Consider the following 15087-nt stretch of genomic DNA (forward strand, 5'->3'; position numbering starts at 1 on the left):
TTAAAGATTTATTTGAGAGAGAGCGAGTGTGTGTGTGTGTGTGTGTATGCTTTTGCTGGGGGGAAGGGCAGAGGGAGAGGCAAAGAGAGTCCTAGCAGACTCCTCGCTGAGCATGGAGCTGAAACAGGCTCACAACCTGAGCCAAAACCAAGAGTTGGATGCTCAACCAATTGCCACCCAGGCACCCCAAGATTTATCTTTTTTAAAGAAATGGCGACGGAATGTCTCTACTGCTTGACCTACTGTAATCTATGTAATTTTGTTACTAAAACTTTAGAAAAATTAAAGGTGGAGGAAACAAACACCAAAGTCAGTAACAAATAGAAAGACCACAGACTTGAGGAACTGTGACCTTGGTTCAAATGCCACCATTTGACTTGAGGGAAATTACTTATCTTGTCTTAGCTTCTTAGGCTCAGTCTCCTCTAACTTCCCAAATTGCAAATGATCTCTTAATTCTTGGATTCTCCACCCGTCTTTATCACTCAAATGGTACCTATCACATTCTAATTGTATTAGAAATACATTGTCTCACTCATCATTCATTCATTCATTCATTCAAAACAAACTGATCATGCTTCATTTAGATTGCATACTGCCTTAAATGCTGACTTCACAAAAGTAATTAAAACAGGGTTCTTGCCCTCCAAAGGCATATTCTATATGGGAAAGAGAAACACAAAGAGAAGTACAATAAAAAGCATGATTAGATACTACAATATAGGTACTGCAAGATGTTATGACCAACTCAGAAGGTGTAACATTTGGGCCAGATCTTGAAAGATCAGTATCTGTACATGAATGCCTTATTTCTTTTACTGACTTGATGTCAGGGACCACGCCTCAACACGCTTTTACCATGGTAGGTGCCAAATAAATATATATGGGATGAGTAAGTGAAAGAAGTCCAAATTTTAACCTTTTAATGACAGAAACATACAAATACGTTTCAGAAATATAATAAATTTATCCTCTGACAATGGAAAAAATAATCATCAGGTATTCAAATACGTGTTGGTAAAAATGTAAAATGAATTTAAATACTAGTCTGCAAAGAAGAACCGCTGAGACTCTTCTTTTGAAATACCATAAACCTGGGGCGCCTGGGTGGCTCAGTCGTTAAGCGTCTGCCTTGGGCTCAGGTCATGATCCCAGGGTCATGCTTGGCGGGAAGCCTGCTTCTCCCTCTCTCACTCCCCCTGCTTGTGTTCCTGCTGTTCCTATCTCTCTCTGTCAAATAAATAAATAAAATCTTTAAAAAAAAAAAAAAGAAATACCATAAACCAGAATACTGTAATGCTGGGAGCTGCCACTGAAACAGTGAGAGGATCCATCACTTTCTCTCTCGGTACTCTGTGATATTGGTGTTACTGTCCTTTGACAAATGGGGGAACTGGAACAGAAGCCATTAGCTCCAATCATACAATTAGCCCATGGTGGAGGCTGGATTCCTTTCCAGCCCTGCCTAGCCTCATTGTCAAACACCTAGCTGCTAGGTGATGTAGCTTCATACTTTGATTGCCCCACACAAGCATCAACTTTGGGGGGTATCTGAATAGCTCCTACTATTCAGATAAGCATCATGCTGCAATAAAGGTCATCTGCATTTTTAAAAGACAGTAGAAGGGAGTTAAGAAAACCTCTTTTCAGTAATTCAGACTGGAGAAAATTCTTGACTGACTTACTTTCAAAGGCTCAAATACAAGTTTTCAACCATGACTCTCCCAGTGTTTGAACTCAGATTTTGAAATGTAAGGTATGCTCTAAATTTTTCTTTGGTTTAATCCCAAGGGATTGGAATCTAGATTCCCTTAGTACCCAGATAGTTCATGTGAAATGCTAGATGCAGCACGGTTACCATCTTACTCTTACACTGCCCCAGTGGCATTCTTTTCATTAAGGCCACTTCTCTGGGAGGCAGCCAGGAAAACAGCCACCAGAAGAGTATGTGGTATTTAGAACCTCAATATTAGATTAAAGTGGTCGGACCTGTCTATTTGAATTCCTCCTTATGGCTGGTCATACGATCTTCCTGCAAAGGAAGCCTAGAATAATCTACTTTAAGGTCAGGGAGGAACAAAGGGTGTCCTGGAGAAGACAGCAAAGAGGAAACAGACACTAGGAGAAAAAGAATGGAAAAGCCAGAAGATGAAGGGCCGTCCATAGGAATTTCCCAAACCATTAACTGCCTGAGCTTATCTCTGATGTTCACAATGCTGATTAGGGCTCATCTGCGGCACAACAATGGAAGGAACAAACGTAACCACAAATCCACGCATCAGAATCTCTCCCCCTTTAAATGGTCAGCTTGGAATACCCAAGAGTTCATCCTGAATTACCCAGTAAAGGGACAGCTGACCAGCCATGGTCAGAAGACACCTGTGGCGGAGATGTATGTGACAGGAGATCAGAGGTTGAGGCCATTAAGCCACAGTCATTATTCCCTGTCATCTGATCCCATGCACCCTTCAGGTTATATTTAGGCTCCCCATGTGAGAGTTTTAGCCAAAGCCATCATCACTGCAGTAGCAGTAATTATGAGCTCACGAATAATAACAGTAATGATAATAACTAAAATATTTTTAATATGGAAAATATACCATTTTGAAGTACTAATTTTTCAATTTCTCAACAAAATGAATATATTTCTCACTTTAAAAAAATACATTCTCCCTCCTCGTTCAACACACTATCAATTTCCTAACCTCCTTTACCCTCACCCCTGTCCCCTCAACACACAACCTCACCATGTCCCTTACACCCCATGTACAGACTGTTGGGGAGGAAAAAATTTCCCTTTACCCTTCCAAGTTTTTTGGCTGGTAAATTGATATAAGGCATATTAACATGGAAAAAACAAAGTTAATTATGTACGTATGGGAGCCCCATAACAATATGAGACCCAAGGACATGAGGGTCAGTTATATGCCATCCTGAGCTAAGGGATGGGGTAGGGGCTTGGGGCTTCAAAGGGGAGGAGGGTGATTCACAGGACAGTAAGAAGAGATGTTCAATAATTAGATGTTTGCCCTGCTGTACAGATAGGTCTTTCAGAGAAAAAGTAATCTCTGGTAATAGCTTTTTTTTTGAACCAGGCACACTATCTAAATTACTTTAGGTCATAACAACTTTATCCTCGATTATTATGCTTTTCCTGGTAAACTCCCATAACTGACTCCCACCCCCAACATCTTCTTTTGTCTTTAGCTGAACATGGTATTTAAGGTGATGGCTTTGGCCATTCTGGGGAGTTACTCAGTTTTCCTGGGTCTCTCCCATGTATACTCAGGAGGTATACATATTATTAAATTTTTGTTTGTTTTTCTCCTGTTAATCTGTCTTATACCAATTTAATTATTAGATGAGTCATAGAAAAGTAGAAGGAATTTTTTTTCACCATACTATCTGTTCTATAGGCGATGATCAACTTACAGAACCGTGGGATAAACAAGGATTCTGAATCAGACTTAACCAGATTCAAATTCCAACGTTTCCTTAGAAAACTGCATGATTGTAACTATTCTAAGTTTGAGTTTCCTCCATCTGAACCACTTTGGATAAAGTACGGTGCCTCATAAAAACATGACACACGACTTATATAGATATTGACCCTACTAACAACTAAAAAATAGGGATATTTTTATATATGTCAATTATATCTTAATAAAACTGTGGGACAAAAGTTAAGTAAGTAAATAAATAAATAAAATAGGGTGTATTTTCTATATACACTTGAAACGAAAACAGTCATCCTTTTCTTAATTACTAAAGAATTTACCTGCTGTACATCAACCAGGATTCCTGGTTCTTCTCTCCTCTTCTGGGTCTGCTGCCTTTTGGTAATGTGAACAAAAAGCCAACATACAGTCCATAAAGCTCATTTTATATTTTTAGGCACTCTAATAAAGATTTCAGAGAAGAGAAGGTTGAATTTAAATGCATAAAATGAGACGGAGGATGAAGTAGAAGTTCAAACTATTCAGGCTAATGCCAATTTCCATTTCCACAGATGACCAAAACCTGAGTTAGTTAGACATCACTTTTGTAACCAGTCAACTGGCAAGTCATCTGACTTAAAACACCAAATGTGCCTCTATACCTAGAGTGTGGAAATCAATAATAGCCTGCCCTCTTCCCCGACCACATCTATTCCCAAGTGGGCTCTGTTTCCTTTACCATGTTCTCCATCCTCAAAGGTCAATCTGATAACATGCCCATGAGGGCTACAGAGGAGGCCTCCCATCCCGTGACCCCCAAACTGCACTGTCTGCTAAAAAGTCATTGAACACAGCCGAGAAACAAAAACATCCCAAGCCACAGTTGGGTGATAATATGTATAGCTGTCAAGATAACCTGAGAGGGGCGCCTGGGTGGCTCAGTCGTTAAGCATCTGCCTTCGGCTCAGGTCATGATCCCGGGGTCCTGGGATCGAGTCCTGCATTGGGCTCCCTGCTCTGCCGGAAGCCTGTTTCTCCCTGTCCCCCTGCTTGTGATCCTGCTCTCACTGTGTCTCTCTCTGTCAAATAAATAAATAAAATCTTTAAAAAATAAAAAAATAAAAAAATAAAAAATAAAATTAAAAAAAAAAAGATAACCTGAGAAAACAGGTAGCTAATGGCAGCAGAAAGCCAAGAATGCAAAAGGGAAACATCTGTGATTAAAAGAAAAAAAGAGAGAGAGCAAAAACAGAACCCTAATGTCAGCTACCTAAGGAAAAGGCATTTACCATAAGTCTATCCCTCTGTGCTCCACTTTACCCTGAAAATGTATTGATGTATGTATGTATCCATGCATTCATTCACTGTGCTAAGCACTCAAGTGCTATCTGAGTGCACAGTAATTGATCCTAGGCTTCACTCGGGAAAGTAATACCCCTCACTGCTTGCACGTCAGATGTATTTGTGGTTGAACATCGGGACACTCCTTTTGGGGGAACTGCATGCTCTCTGGGTCTCTCCTCTCTGGCATTCCGACAAAGAGAACTGAGCTTTCAGGTCAAACCTTTTACTGCAGGCTGCCTTCTCCTCCCAAGGCCCAAAAGAAATCTGGAACAACCCAAAGGCAGGCACAATCCACTCAACTATTTCTTCCCCTTTGAACGCCCAGTCACTTTGCTTTCCCTTGTATTCATTTCAGAATGAGCTGTGCACAGTGAAATGGCGACATGTTCCTACCTGGTCTCTCAGCCTCTCTTGGTGGCCCATGATTGCGGTAGCATGATGTGGGTATTTCTGCTTCAGATGTTCCAGGAAAGCTTCTCTCTTCCTGTCCATCTCAGATGTTTGCATTCCCAGGATTTCTTTGGAACTTCGGGGTCCACCTAGAGTGTGTCTCCTTGGGATATTGCGGGAAGACCTGGAAACTGAAACACGGCTGTTTCCATTAGAAAGGCGCTCCTTGGTTCTGCGGCATTCTGCATCTTCTAATGACGTTACATGTAGATTGCTTTTTCCTTGGTCTGAAAGACAAAAAGAACAAAATACAGTTCACAATTAATGATCTCACTAGAATCTCATTTACAGAACACCAAGAGGGTTTGTGGCAGTGGTGAATGTGTAAGTGTAACCTAACAGATTTTTTTTTTTTTTTTAGGCAAGAAGGGAACAAAAAATCAACAATCAACGAAAAATCGCACTAAAATGAAAAGTTGCAGAAAAAAGTGAGCTATTTCTGACTTTTTCCCTGAGGTTATTCAAAACGAGAACACGTGGTCAGACTATTTTGCAGGCAACTGGGTTACCCCTTACCTTCATCTGTAATTATAGAAAAGTTAACTCCAGTGGTTCTGATTATTTCCTTATTTTTAATTACAATTTCATGCTGGTAACAGGACCTTTATATTTCTACAATCTGAAGGTGGTTTCTGAGACACTTATTTCATCCCAGAGGCCAAAAGTAGCTATTATAATCACTGACATGTGAGCCGCCTAAAAATTCCAGCCCCCCCCCGCCATTAGAATAAAGCAAGCAAGCATTAGACTATTATTAAATTAATATTATTATCAGGTAAGAATGGAGGGGATGTGAAGGCTTAGACACATTTTATGTGAAGTGGACTTTAAAACACACAGTGAAAAGGGAAGAGATATGATATGTGTGGACGGCCTTGGCCTAGACCCTTGGCCTTGACCCTGCCTCTGACCTGGCCTTTAAGGGACAAGTTGATTTCTACCTAGAAGGGAGCAAGTGAGCCAGGCAATGACAGTGTTTCACCTGCAGGACCTGGATAGGGAATCTCTACTCATTCTCAGTGGTTGGCAGATGGGGTGTCGGGTTTACATATTCCAGTTAACTGAAAAAAAGGCAATTACTTCTGAAAAACCGAGAATAGAAAGAGAATGTTATGAACATTCAGATTCTCTTCATGAGGAATAGTTCTTACATCTTACACAGATGCAGGCAGAACAGAGTGTCCCTGTTCACTGAATTCCCGGGGAAAAGTACTGAGTGGGGGTCTCGGGAGTTCTGCCTTTCACCCTAGACTTAGATCTCTCTCAGCCTCACTGTCTTCATTAATAAAATGAGGATGGTGATCTAGTAATAGGTATGCAGAGTCTTCTAGCTCTAAATCCTTTAAAATCTACTCTAACTTATTTTTTAAAGAAGTTTCCAAGAAGTGCTCATTTGCTAACTATGTATCCTGAAAAGTTATGTGCAGAAAAAGAGATCCAGTATTTTAAAGTTCTAGATTGGAGTCTCAGAGAGAGAAACAAGACTTTACACCAGCGATATCCAGAGTGTCCAGTTTATGCATAAAGTAGCTCATCTAAAGGCAACGCCACCAACGCATGCCCCATCTCACTGTCTAGAAACGTCTCTCTATAGAACTCTAGGTACAACACTCTTTGGTTAGGCATAGAAAACATTTTAAACTCAGGCTGGTTTTCCATCCCTAGAAGAGTGTTCTGGGAATAATTCTTCTTGTTTACTCTTCACTTCTCATTACATTGCTAATTATAGCATCTCCATCAGACACCGATGAGGAAAGGGAGGAAAAAATAGCCAAATTGGTTAATTCTCCTACTTTTCATTAGTTTCAGCAGTAAATTTAGAAGGGGAAGAAGATGAAACTATTGATTAAAAAGATATTGAGGGATTAACTGTATCCTTTATTTAGGTTGCCTTCTCATTACGTGGACTCACAGGACGGCTACCTGTTTTTTGTGGTGTCTTCTTGAATAAACCAGAGTAACAGGATCTGCTGAATGAAGCTAGATGCAAAAGATGCCATATGTCAGGCTGGTAAATACGCATGCAATCTGGTTTAGCTTTAGCTTTTGGAGCGCATATGTGTGCACATGAGTCTTATATTAGCCAAAAACTTGTTGTATACTTGATATAACACTGTTGACTTTTATACAGATTTTTACGGTTACTTTTGACATCATTAACATATTTTTAAAATTATCCAGGACAGCTAGATTAATTAGCAGGGTTGAATCTCTGGAAAGGTCACTCCTTCACACGGGCGTATATACACACAGACCCCCAGATGGCGCCTCCCATACCAGCAGGGGCAGAAAGTTCCATTCTGCCTTGCTCTGCCACACAAACTCACAGGAACTATTTTGTTTCATCCAAGGATCCTCAGAATAGGTCAAGGCAGCCAGAACAGTAGCCCCGTGGAGACTGAAAAGAGTTTTCCACTTTCTTCCTTCAGATAAATTGGGAAAGGAACAGGAGGGGGAGGGGTGGCGTTCAGAGTCCCATCTTCTGTCACCATTCACCTTTGAGCAGCTCCGACTTGCTGACTCTCGAAACCCCTATTTTTTTCCTAACACTTTGCACTGGAAGGTCATGTCAACCTTACGGTTCTTTGCCGTTTTTTTCCTCTCTTGTGGATTCTTCTAAAATGTCTCCAGTTGCTTAACAAGGTTTAATGTGACTTGGAGGAAAGAAGCCAACAGCACCAATGGCTAATGCACCAATGACCAGATGCACCGTCCCTTGGCGGACATCCAGTCGCCGGCGGGGCTCACCCCTCTCCGTGTCTCACCTTCTTGCCCTCTACCGCCCCCAGCTATGGGCCCCATCTGTTTCCCATCCCACCACCAGGCACCTGCTCTGCCCTCACAGGCACCACCGACCACAACCCACCACCACTTTCCACACGAAGCCACTTGACCACGCATCTCAGTCACTGGAGCCTTCTACTCAGGGATGCTCAGCTCCTGGGAGCTGCCAACTCCCGAGCAGGAAGTAGAGGGGACAATTCCACCATTCCAGTCATTCGGAAGAATGTGACCTCTCAGCTGAGGAGACCAACTAAGCAGGGATAGAAACAAACAAGGGGACCAGGCAAAGGACACTGAGTCACAGTTCCACAGCCGTGGAGCCAGAGATCCGAGTCCCAGCCGATTCTCATTACCCACAATGCCATCAACACAGAAATACAGCTCTATTTCTTGTCTGGAACGCGCCTGGGTGCTAACATTTAAGTATGGGTGTGTCTAGCGGCTTGCTATTCTGGGAATCTGTGTCAAACAAATAACGAAGCTGTAGCATGAAGACATGGCTTTCAGTTTCCCCTTCCTGCCGCTCCCAGCCTCTGCCCAGCCCAGGGCCACTCCTTTGTAGCTGGTTCGCAGCAGGGCAAAGAGCAAAACAGGAGCTCCGTGCGGAGAACAGCCCCTCCAACATTCCCTGGAGCAGAAGTAGGGGTGAGGAGGGCAGAAGCGCCCCCGAGAGAGAATTTCAAAGGGCTTCCTGGCTGAGATGCAGCGAGTTATCCCGCAGGCAGGGGACCACGGGAGCTCTGATGGCTTCCATCAGGTCCGCTGACTTCCAGCAAGGGGTCTGCGACCTTGCATCATTCGGACATTCCTCGCGCTTTCTACCTGACAGCCAGCAACGACACTTCCCTGAGATTTTTACTCCTGAGCTAAGACTAGGTTAGCCACAGCCTCTTGGAGAAGGAGTCCCTCGCTTCCTTATAGTGGCTCCTGGTTAGCTATCTCTAAGGGGTAGCTTTTAAAATTGTGCCAAGTTCCTCTCTGGTCATAGGACCATTGTGAGGAGCTGCTGTTTTGTCTGGCTGTCTATTCGAACCTACCGTGGCAGTGACGCCATTCTGTCCTTCTGTATCTTCAAACCATAACGTCCTTCTGCTGCACACACAGAAAGACTATTTTCCAGGATCCTTCATCCAGATGGGGCCTCCTACTAATTCCTCTGGTCAACGCAAGTCAGGTGAGACACCTTTAGTCCCGGGCCCCCAGACTTCCTGAATAATCGTCCATGCTCTTTCTCTTTGGTCTTTGGCTCGTTGAATGCAATAGCTCCAGTGGAAGCTGCCAAAGCCTTGGGGAATGGGGTCCCCGAGTCAGCCTAAAGATGGGCCCCCAGGAGATCCACCTGGCCAGGAATGTACGCATTCCACTGTGTTCAAAAAATTAACATTCACTGTGCTAAACCACAGATATTTCAGGGTTGTTACAATTAGCCTATCTGACTAATATATATCACATATTTTGCTGGGGGCCCACAGAGTTCCTTGGTTGGTCAGTTCTCTTGTTAATATCCTACAGATCACCACCATACACGAATTGGCACAGAAATTGCAGCTGAAATCAGACCATGATAATGATTCACCTAAAAAGCCTGAAAAATTAAATAAGTGACAAAGAAGCTTTCTGGTATAGATTTTAGACAAAAGAGGAACAGTCCCTCTGCTCCCCCGAAAAGTATTCTCATCTCAAGTGTTGGTCAGATGATTCATTCATTCATTCTTGAAAATATGTATGAGTGCCAGCTCCGTACACTAAAAGGAGTTAGGAAATGTAATGAAATTGTGATCAAGATAGACATAATCTCCTTCCCTCCCAGAGGATCCACATTATAATTAGGGATGCAGACAACAAACAAATAATACGTAATAAGTGCTTGGGAGGATAAAACAGATAAGGGGTAGAGACTGATGGGGCAGTTTTAGAGTTCTGAGCAAAGACTTGAGTATCGGGGACTCCCCGAGCTTGCGCTCCGTGGGGGCTGCCAATGCTATTTTTTTTTTGCAAGTTTAAGGTGTACAGTTTGATACATTTATATATTGCAAAATGATTACCACCCCCCACAGCAAATACTATCTTGAAACACTGGTGAATCAGGGGTTGGGGGAGGCAAGCAGGTGGACTGATTAACACTTCACCTGCCCAGGGGTTTCAAGAGCTTAAGGAACTGAGGAAAAGCACACACCTCGGGGCTGCTGTGGGCTGATACATCCCAAGGAACACCCCAGGATCACTCTGAAAAGCCCCTGGCCTTCAAAGGGAGTGTCAGATTTTTAGACTGCAATTCAGCCAGTAACTACTGAGTGCCTACTCTGCACGGTGCACATCGAGGTACACAGTCACACTGTTGTTGATCTAAGCAGGCTGCCTATTCAGCCATGGAAGCCTCATTGATTAGAGCTATTCCTGAGGCAACCATATGCCCCAATTTGCCTAAACAGTTGTGCGTTACAACTGCTGTCCCAGCGAAATTATTTATAGGGTGCCTTTTCACTCTCAAAAGTGTCTCGGTCTAGACGGTAAGTTTATATGATCACCCAGGGGATCCTTATCTATAGTAGATTGGTAAACTCCAAGCCCTCGAGTGGGATCATTAGCCTTTTGTTCAAGAAATATTTATTGAGTGCTTTCTACGTGCCTGGTGCTCTGTTAGGTGCAGGGAACGTAAGGATGAAGAAGACCTGGTCTGCCCTGGCATACTATGCTGTAATTGAGTGAAACAGATACAGAAATGAATACCATCAAGAGTGCCAGGCTAGGAGTAGGCATGGGTTATTATGGGTGCTGTGAGCAGAGACCTGGCCTCCCTGTATGGTCCTCATGCTGACCGAAGACCTGGAACGGAAGCCATCCTCCTTCACAGCCTTGCTTCACCCAGAACTCAATGGGACCCTACACATCTAACCTGAATACTTCTCACCCTTACAATCTCTCCAGCCACCCCTCCCAATCTCCCCGACCTCTAAATGCTCAAGTGCCCCAGAGCACCCCGTGACCTGTACACACAGACCCAGTCCTAGCTACAGACCTGCCATAGACCCTAGACCTTTCTCCTCAATTCCAGTGGAGAATATCACGCAGCATTCAGCATCCCCATTTAGATGTGAGATAAACATCTCCATCCTAATCTATCCAAAGGACTTCCTGTTCTCCTCCTCCATTTCCAAACCAGAAACACCCTCTCCCCTCAGCTGCACTCAAATGCTTTCCCATTTATGTAAATGGCGACTCCATTCCTCCAGCTAGGCAGACCAACATTTCTGAAATCATCTTTTGACTCCTTTTCTCTTATGTTCCACATTCAATCCCTCAGCAAATTCTTTTGGCTTTACTTTCATTATACATCTAGAACCTGTTGTCTTCTTATCACCACCTGTCCTACTACCCGCTGGTCCAAGCTTCTGTATGGTTTACTATAGAAGCCTCTGAAATGGCCCCCCTGCCCTTCCCTTACCCCCACTTGGGTTATTCTCAGTATAGCACCCAATATTTCCCTTTTATATGACAAGTCAGACAGGCTCCCCACCTCCTTTGAAAAAAAAAGCTAAAATCTCTGCCAGAGTCTCATAGCCCTGTGTGATCTGGCCTGGGATGACCTCTTAACCTCTTTTCTCCCATCCTTCTCCCATGTCCCTGCTGTTCTTCGAACAAGTTCTTGCCTATTCCCTCCCTTGCCTCTTTCAGATGTTTATTCAAATATACACCAGTGAAGCTCTCCCTGATAACCCTATCTACAGTTTCACCCGCAACCATACGTACTCCCTGTTCCCTTTCCCTGCCTTATGTTTCCCTATAGTCTGATTTCCATTTAATAGAGTTGCTAGATAAAATATGAAATGCCCAGCTAAAACTGAGTTTCAAGTAAACAATGAATAATTTTAGCATAAGTATGTCCCAAATATTGCATGGGATATACTTACACACACACAAAATTTATTTGTTGCTTATCTGAAATTCAAATTTAACTGAGCATCCTGTATTTTTTTTTTTAAGATTTTATTTATTTGACAGAGAGACAGTGAGAGAGGGAACACAAGCAGGGAGAGTGGGAGGGGGAGAAGCAGGGTTCCCAGCTGAGCAGGGAGCCCGATGTGGGGCTTGATCCCAGAACCCTGGGATTATGCCCTGAGCCGAAGGCAGACGCTTAACGACTGAGCCACCCAGGCGCCCCCATCCTGTATTTTTATTTGCTAAATCTGGCAACAATGCCGTCTAACATGCTATATATTTTGCTTATCTGTTCATTGTCTCTCTCTCCCACCCCCTTCCCTCCAAACACGGCTCTTAGAACATAAGTTCAATGAAGGCAAGTATTTTCCATCTACTTTGTTCACTGCTGGATCCCCAGCAGCTAAAACAGTAACTATTACATTAACAGATGCTCAATATTCATTGAATGAGTAAGTAAATAAAGTGATCACACTCCCTCAGCCCAACTATCTTCAGCCTCTGAAGCATCTTTGATTTGCCGTGGTTGTTTGAAAGTTATTTCTTAAATTGGTCCCACTCTAATTGCTCCTCTAGATTCTGTGTCATTTATTTCAACAGAAGCCCAAAGACTGAATCCCTGCTGTAGGATCCTGTCCTATCAATTAAGGGAGGGAAGGAAGCCTTATCTCCCACCGGACCCCACCGACCAGGCGCCCTCAAGGAAGAGTGCTCTGTTTTAGAAGCACAAACACAGATACCTAGACTGATGGCTGTAAAATGGGGGATTCTCGGAGGTTTACTAAGCTTAAAGTTTCCTGAGTTTCACCGGGCGGGGGAGTAAGGGGGGTAGGGGGGTGGGGGTGTTCTCTCTCTCTTGTAATTCCGTTTTCTTCAGTCTAGCTTAGTTTTGCATTTTCAGTGTGGATGAGTCATTTGTTACTTCCCTTCTGCCTTTTTAAAACACACACACCTTTTCCCCTGTGCATAATCCCCACTCCCACGCACAGCACTGCAGCCCCGCAAGCGCTTCTTTTAGTTCCTAACTGGCCCCTGGATGAACCTGGGGTAGGGTGGGCGGGGATGGTTTCGGATTGTGCGGGTTTCGGAACATGCTGCCTATATGATACCATATGATAGGCTCTGGCATCATAGACGTCAGAGACTGGAGAGCAGAGAAGTCCTTTCTCCACCCAACGCCACTGTGAAATTTCTTTGGAACAACATAAGCTTCTGGAAATTCCCTACGGAAAAGACAAGTCTATCACAAACACAATTAAAGGAAAACTGCCTGGAGAAAATTTACCAAAATTGTCTTAACAACTCCCAACTTTTGAATTAAAGCATGCAGAGATCCACACAGTCCCATCTATCATCCGGATGTACCCGTGCTCCCCTGCTGTTCCGATCTGTAAAATGAAACATCCCTAAACTCTAATTTAACCCTAAAATTCCGCCAAACTTGCGAGCAGCATGCCTTTGCCTCATGGGATCCCCCAACCAATGAATGGGAATGCTGCCGTCCCAGAGACAGCTTCCCAGAAACAGCTCCTTTCTCCCACGGCTGGAGCAGCGAGTACGAAAAGCTGCTATTAGCGATCTGTGTTTTGTCGCTGCCTAGAGACAGAACACATACGGACTGCTCACTGTGCCACACATGGGGCATCCCCACGCCACTTCTTTGGCTGCTTAAGAAAAGCCTGCCTGAGATAAAGTCAGACCCAAGAGATCACAGCTCTCCACGCAGTTCTGAAAACGCACACCACCCCCCAAGAAATGCGCGTTCTCTGCCCTGCGCCGCGTCTCGGGTTCTAAGCAGCAGCCAGCGGCGAGGAACCCGCGTAACTGTAACTCCATCTTTGAATGAGTCTGTTACTTACCCTGCTTCTGTCTGCCGTCTGCTGAGCGAGGAAGGCACGGCTCACATTTCGGGCTTTCATTTTCTTCCATTGTCCCTGCCTGCGGCACAAGCTCCTCGCTGCTCTTTAAACTTCAGAGCGCAGCTCGGAAAGCTCCCAGAAAGCGCCTGGAAGGGGGCCCGGGGGCTGGGGAGGAGGGGACCGTGCGAAACCCCACCCCAAACTATTCTCCACTCCGGTGCAAAGTCTCTCTCGCCCGAGAAAGCTGCGTTCCAGCGTCAGGCCGCCCCCCGGCCCTCCGGCCCTCCGTGCCTGCGTCCCCGCGTCCGCGCGCCCGCCCGCCGGACTGTCCCGGAGGAAGGCAGGGGCGGGGGGGAGGGGGGAAGGCTGTGCTCCCCGAGCCGCCCGCTGCCCCTGCCCCTGCCCCGGGTCGACCCTGCGCCGCGCGCGCCCGAGGCCCCAACAGGTGATGGGCTTTCCGACCCAGGACCCAGACCGCCTGTTTGCACCGCTGCAAACCGCCCAGATTCCGCAGCCGGGGGGAGGAAAACATTTCACACGGGATCACCGGCAGGCACTGAACGCCGGGTCTCTGGTTTCTTTAATCTCAGACACAGAATGAGCCTCCCAAATAGGCTGATAGACGCATTACTAAACAGCCAACTGCTGAACATCGCAAATTTCGGAGAAATCCCTTTAAAAAAAGAAAGAAAGAAAAACAAAGCGTGTATGCTGAATGTTGTTAAGTGAACACTTTCTGGCACTAACTGTTTAGAACCTGATTAACACATACAAAGAGGTTGTTTACTTTTCACACAATTTCAGTCACTTCAACTAAACTTTAAAAAGTTTGTGCTCATTTGCCTAGGCTTTGACTCCGCCCCTTTCCCCCAACACACACACACACACACACACACACGTCACAGATCTGAAAAGTAAACTAGTAAAATCAACCTTCTGAAGTTCTCAAGTGAATTACTTTAAAATATCTGAAAGGCAATAAAATTGCTTTTCTGTGGATGGGCAGAGTGGCATCCAATATACTCATTCTCCTTTTAAACTATCTACAAATATTTATTTTGTTCTTTACCCAGTCCTTGAAAAACTGGCAAATTTCCCAGAAAGTGAAAATAGGAGGCACAATGTCCACACACCAAAAAAAAGGATGGGAAAATAATCTAAGCAACATTAGCTCTGCCATCCTAGCCATCTAACAGTAACACAATCACTAGTAGGAAGAGGGTGGTATTTTCCTCTACAGCGGCCCCATCACTTGAAGGGAAAAAAAGAACAAT

At 44.4% G+C, this 15087-nt stretch overlaps 1 protein-coding gene across 12 annotated transcripts in view; it reads right to left on the reverse strand.

The window, feature by feature from the left end:
- The window catches only part of KIAA1217 (KIAA1217 ortholog), a 288616-nt gene extending 274254 nt beyond the window's left edge, over nt 1-14362 (reverse strand). For 3 of the 12 annotated variants that reach the window (XM_045874280.3, XM_054507339.2, XM_045874279.3), the window contains exons 1-2: nt 13814-14361; nt 5175-5458 (exon numbers count right to left, since the gene is read on the reverse strand). In XM_045874280.3, coding sequence (XP_045730236.1) covers nt 5175-5458; nt 13814-13883 — 354 coding nt within the window. In that variant the 5' untranslated portion in view covers nt 13884-14361. Of the gene's footprint in view, nt 1-5174; nt 5459-13813 lie in introns of those variants that run through there. The other 9 variants (XM_045874283.3, XM_045874281.3, XM_054507338.2 and 6 more) reach the window with 8 other exon arrangements.
- Nucleotides 14363-15087: the final 725 nt, after the last annotated feature.

The sequence above is a fragment of the Mirounga angustirostris genome, unplaced genomic scaffold (assembly GCF_029215605.1).
Source record: "Mirounga angustirostris isolate CCGP_5_RB_7025 unplaced genomic scaffold, mMirAng1.0.hap1 SCAF_5, whole genome shotgun sequence".
Classification (NCBI taxonomy): Eukaryota; Metazoa; Chordata; class Mammalia; order Carnivora; family Phocidae; genus Mirounga; species Mirounga angustirostris.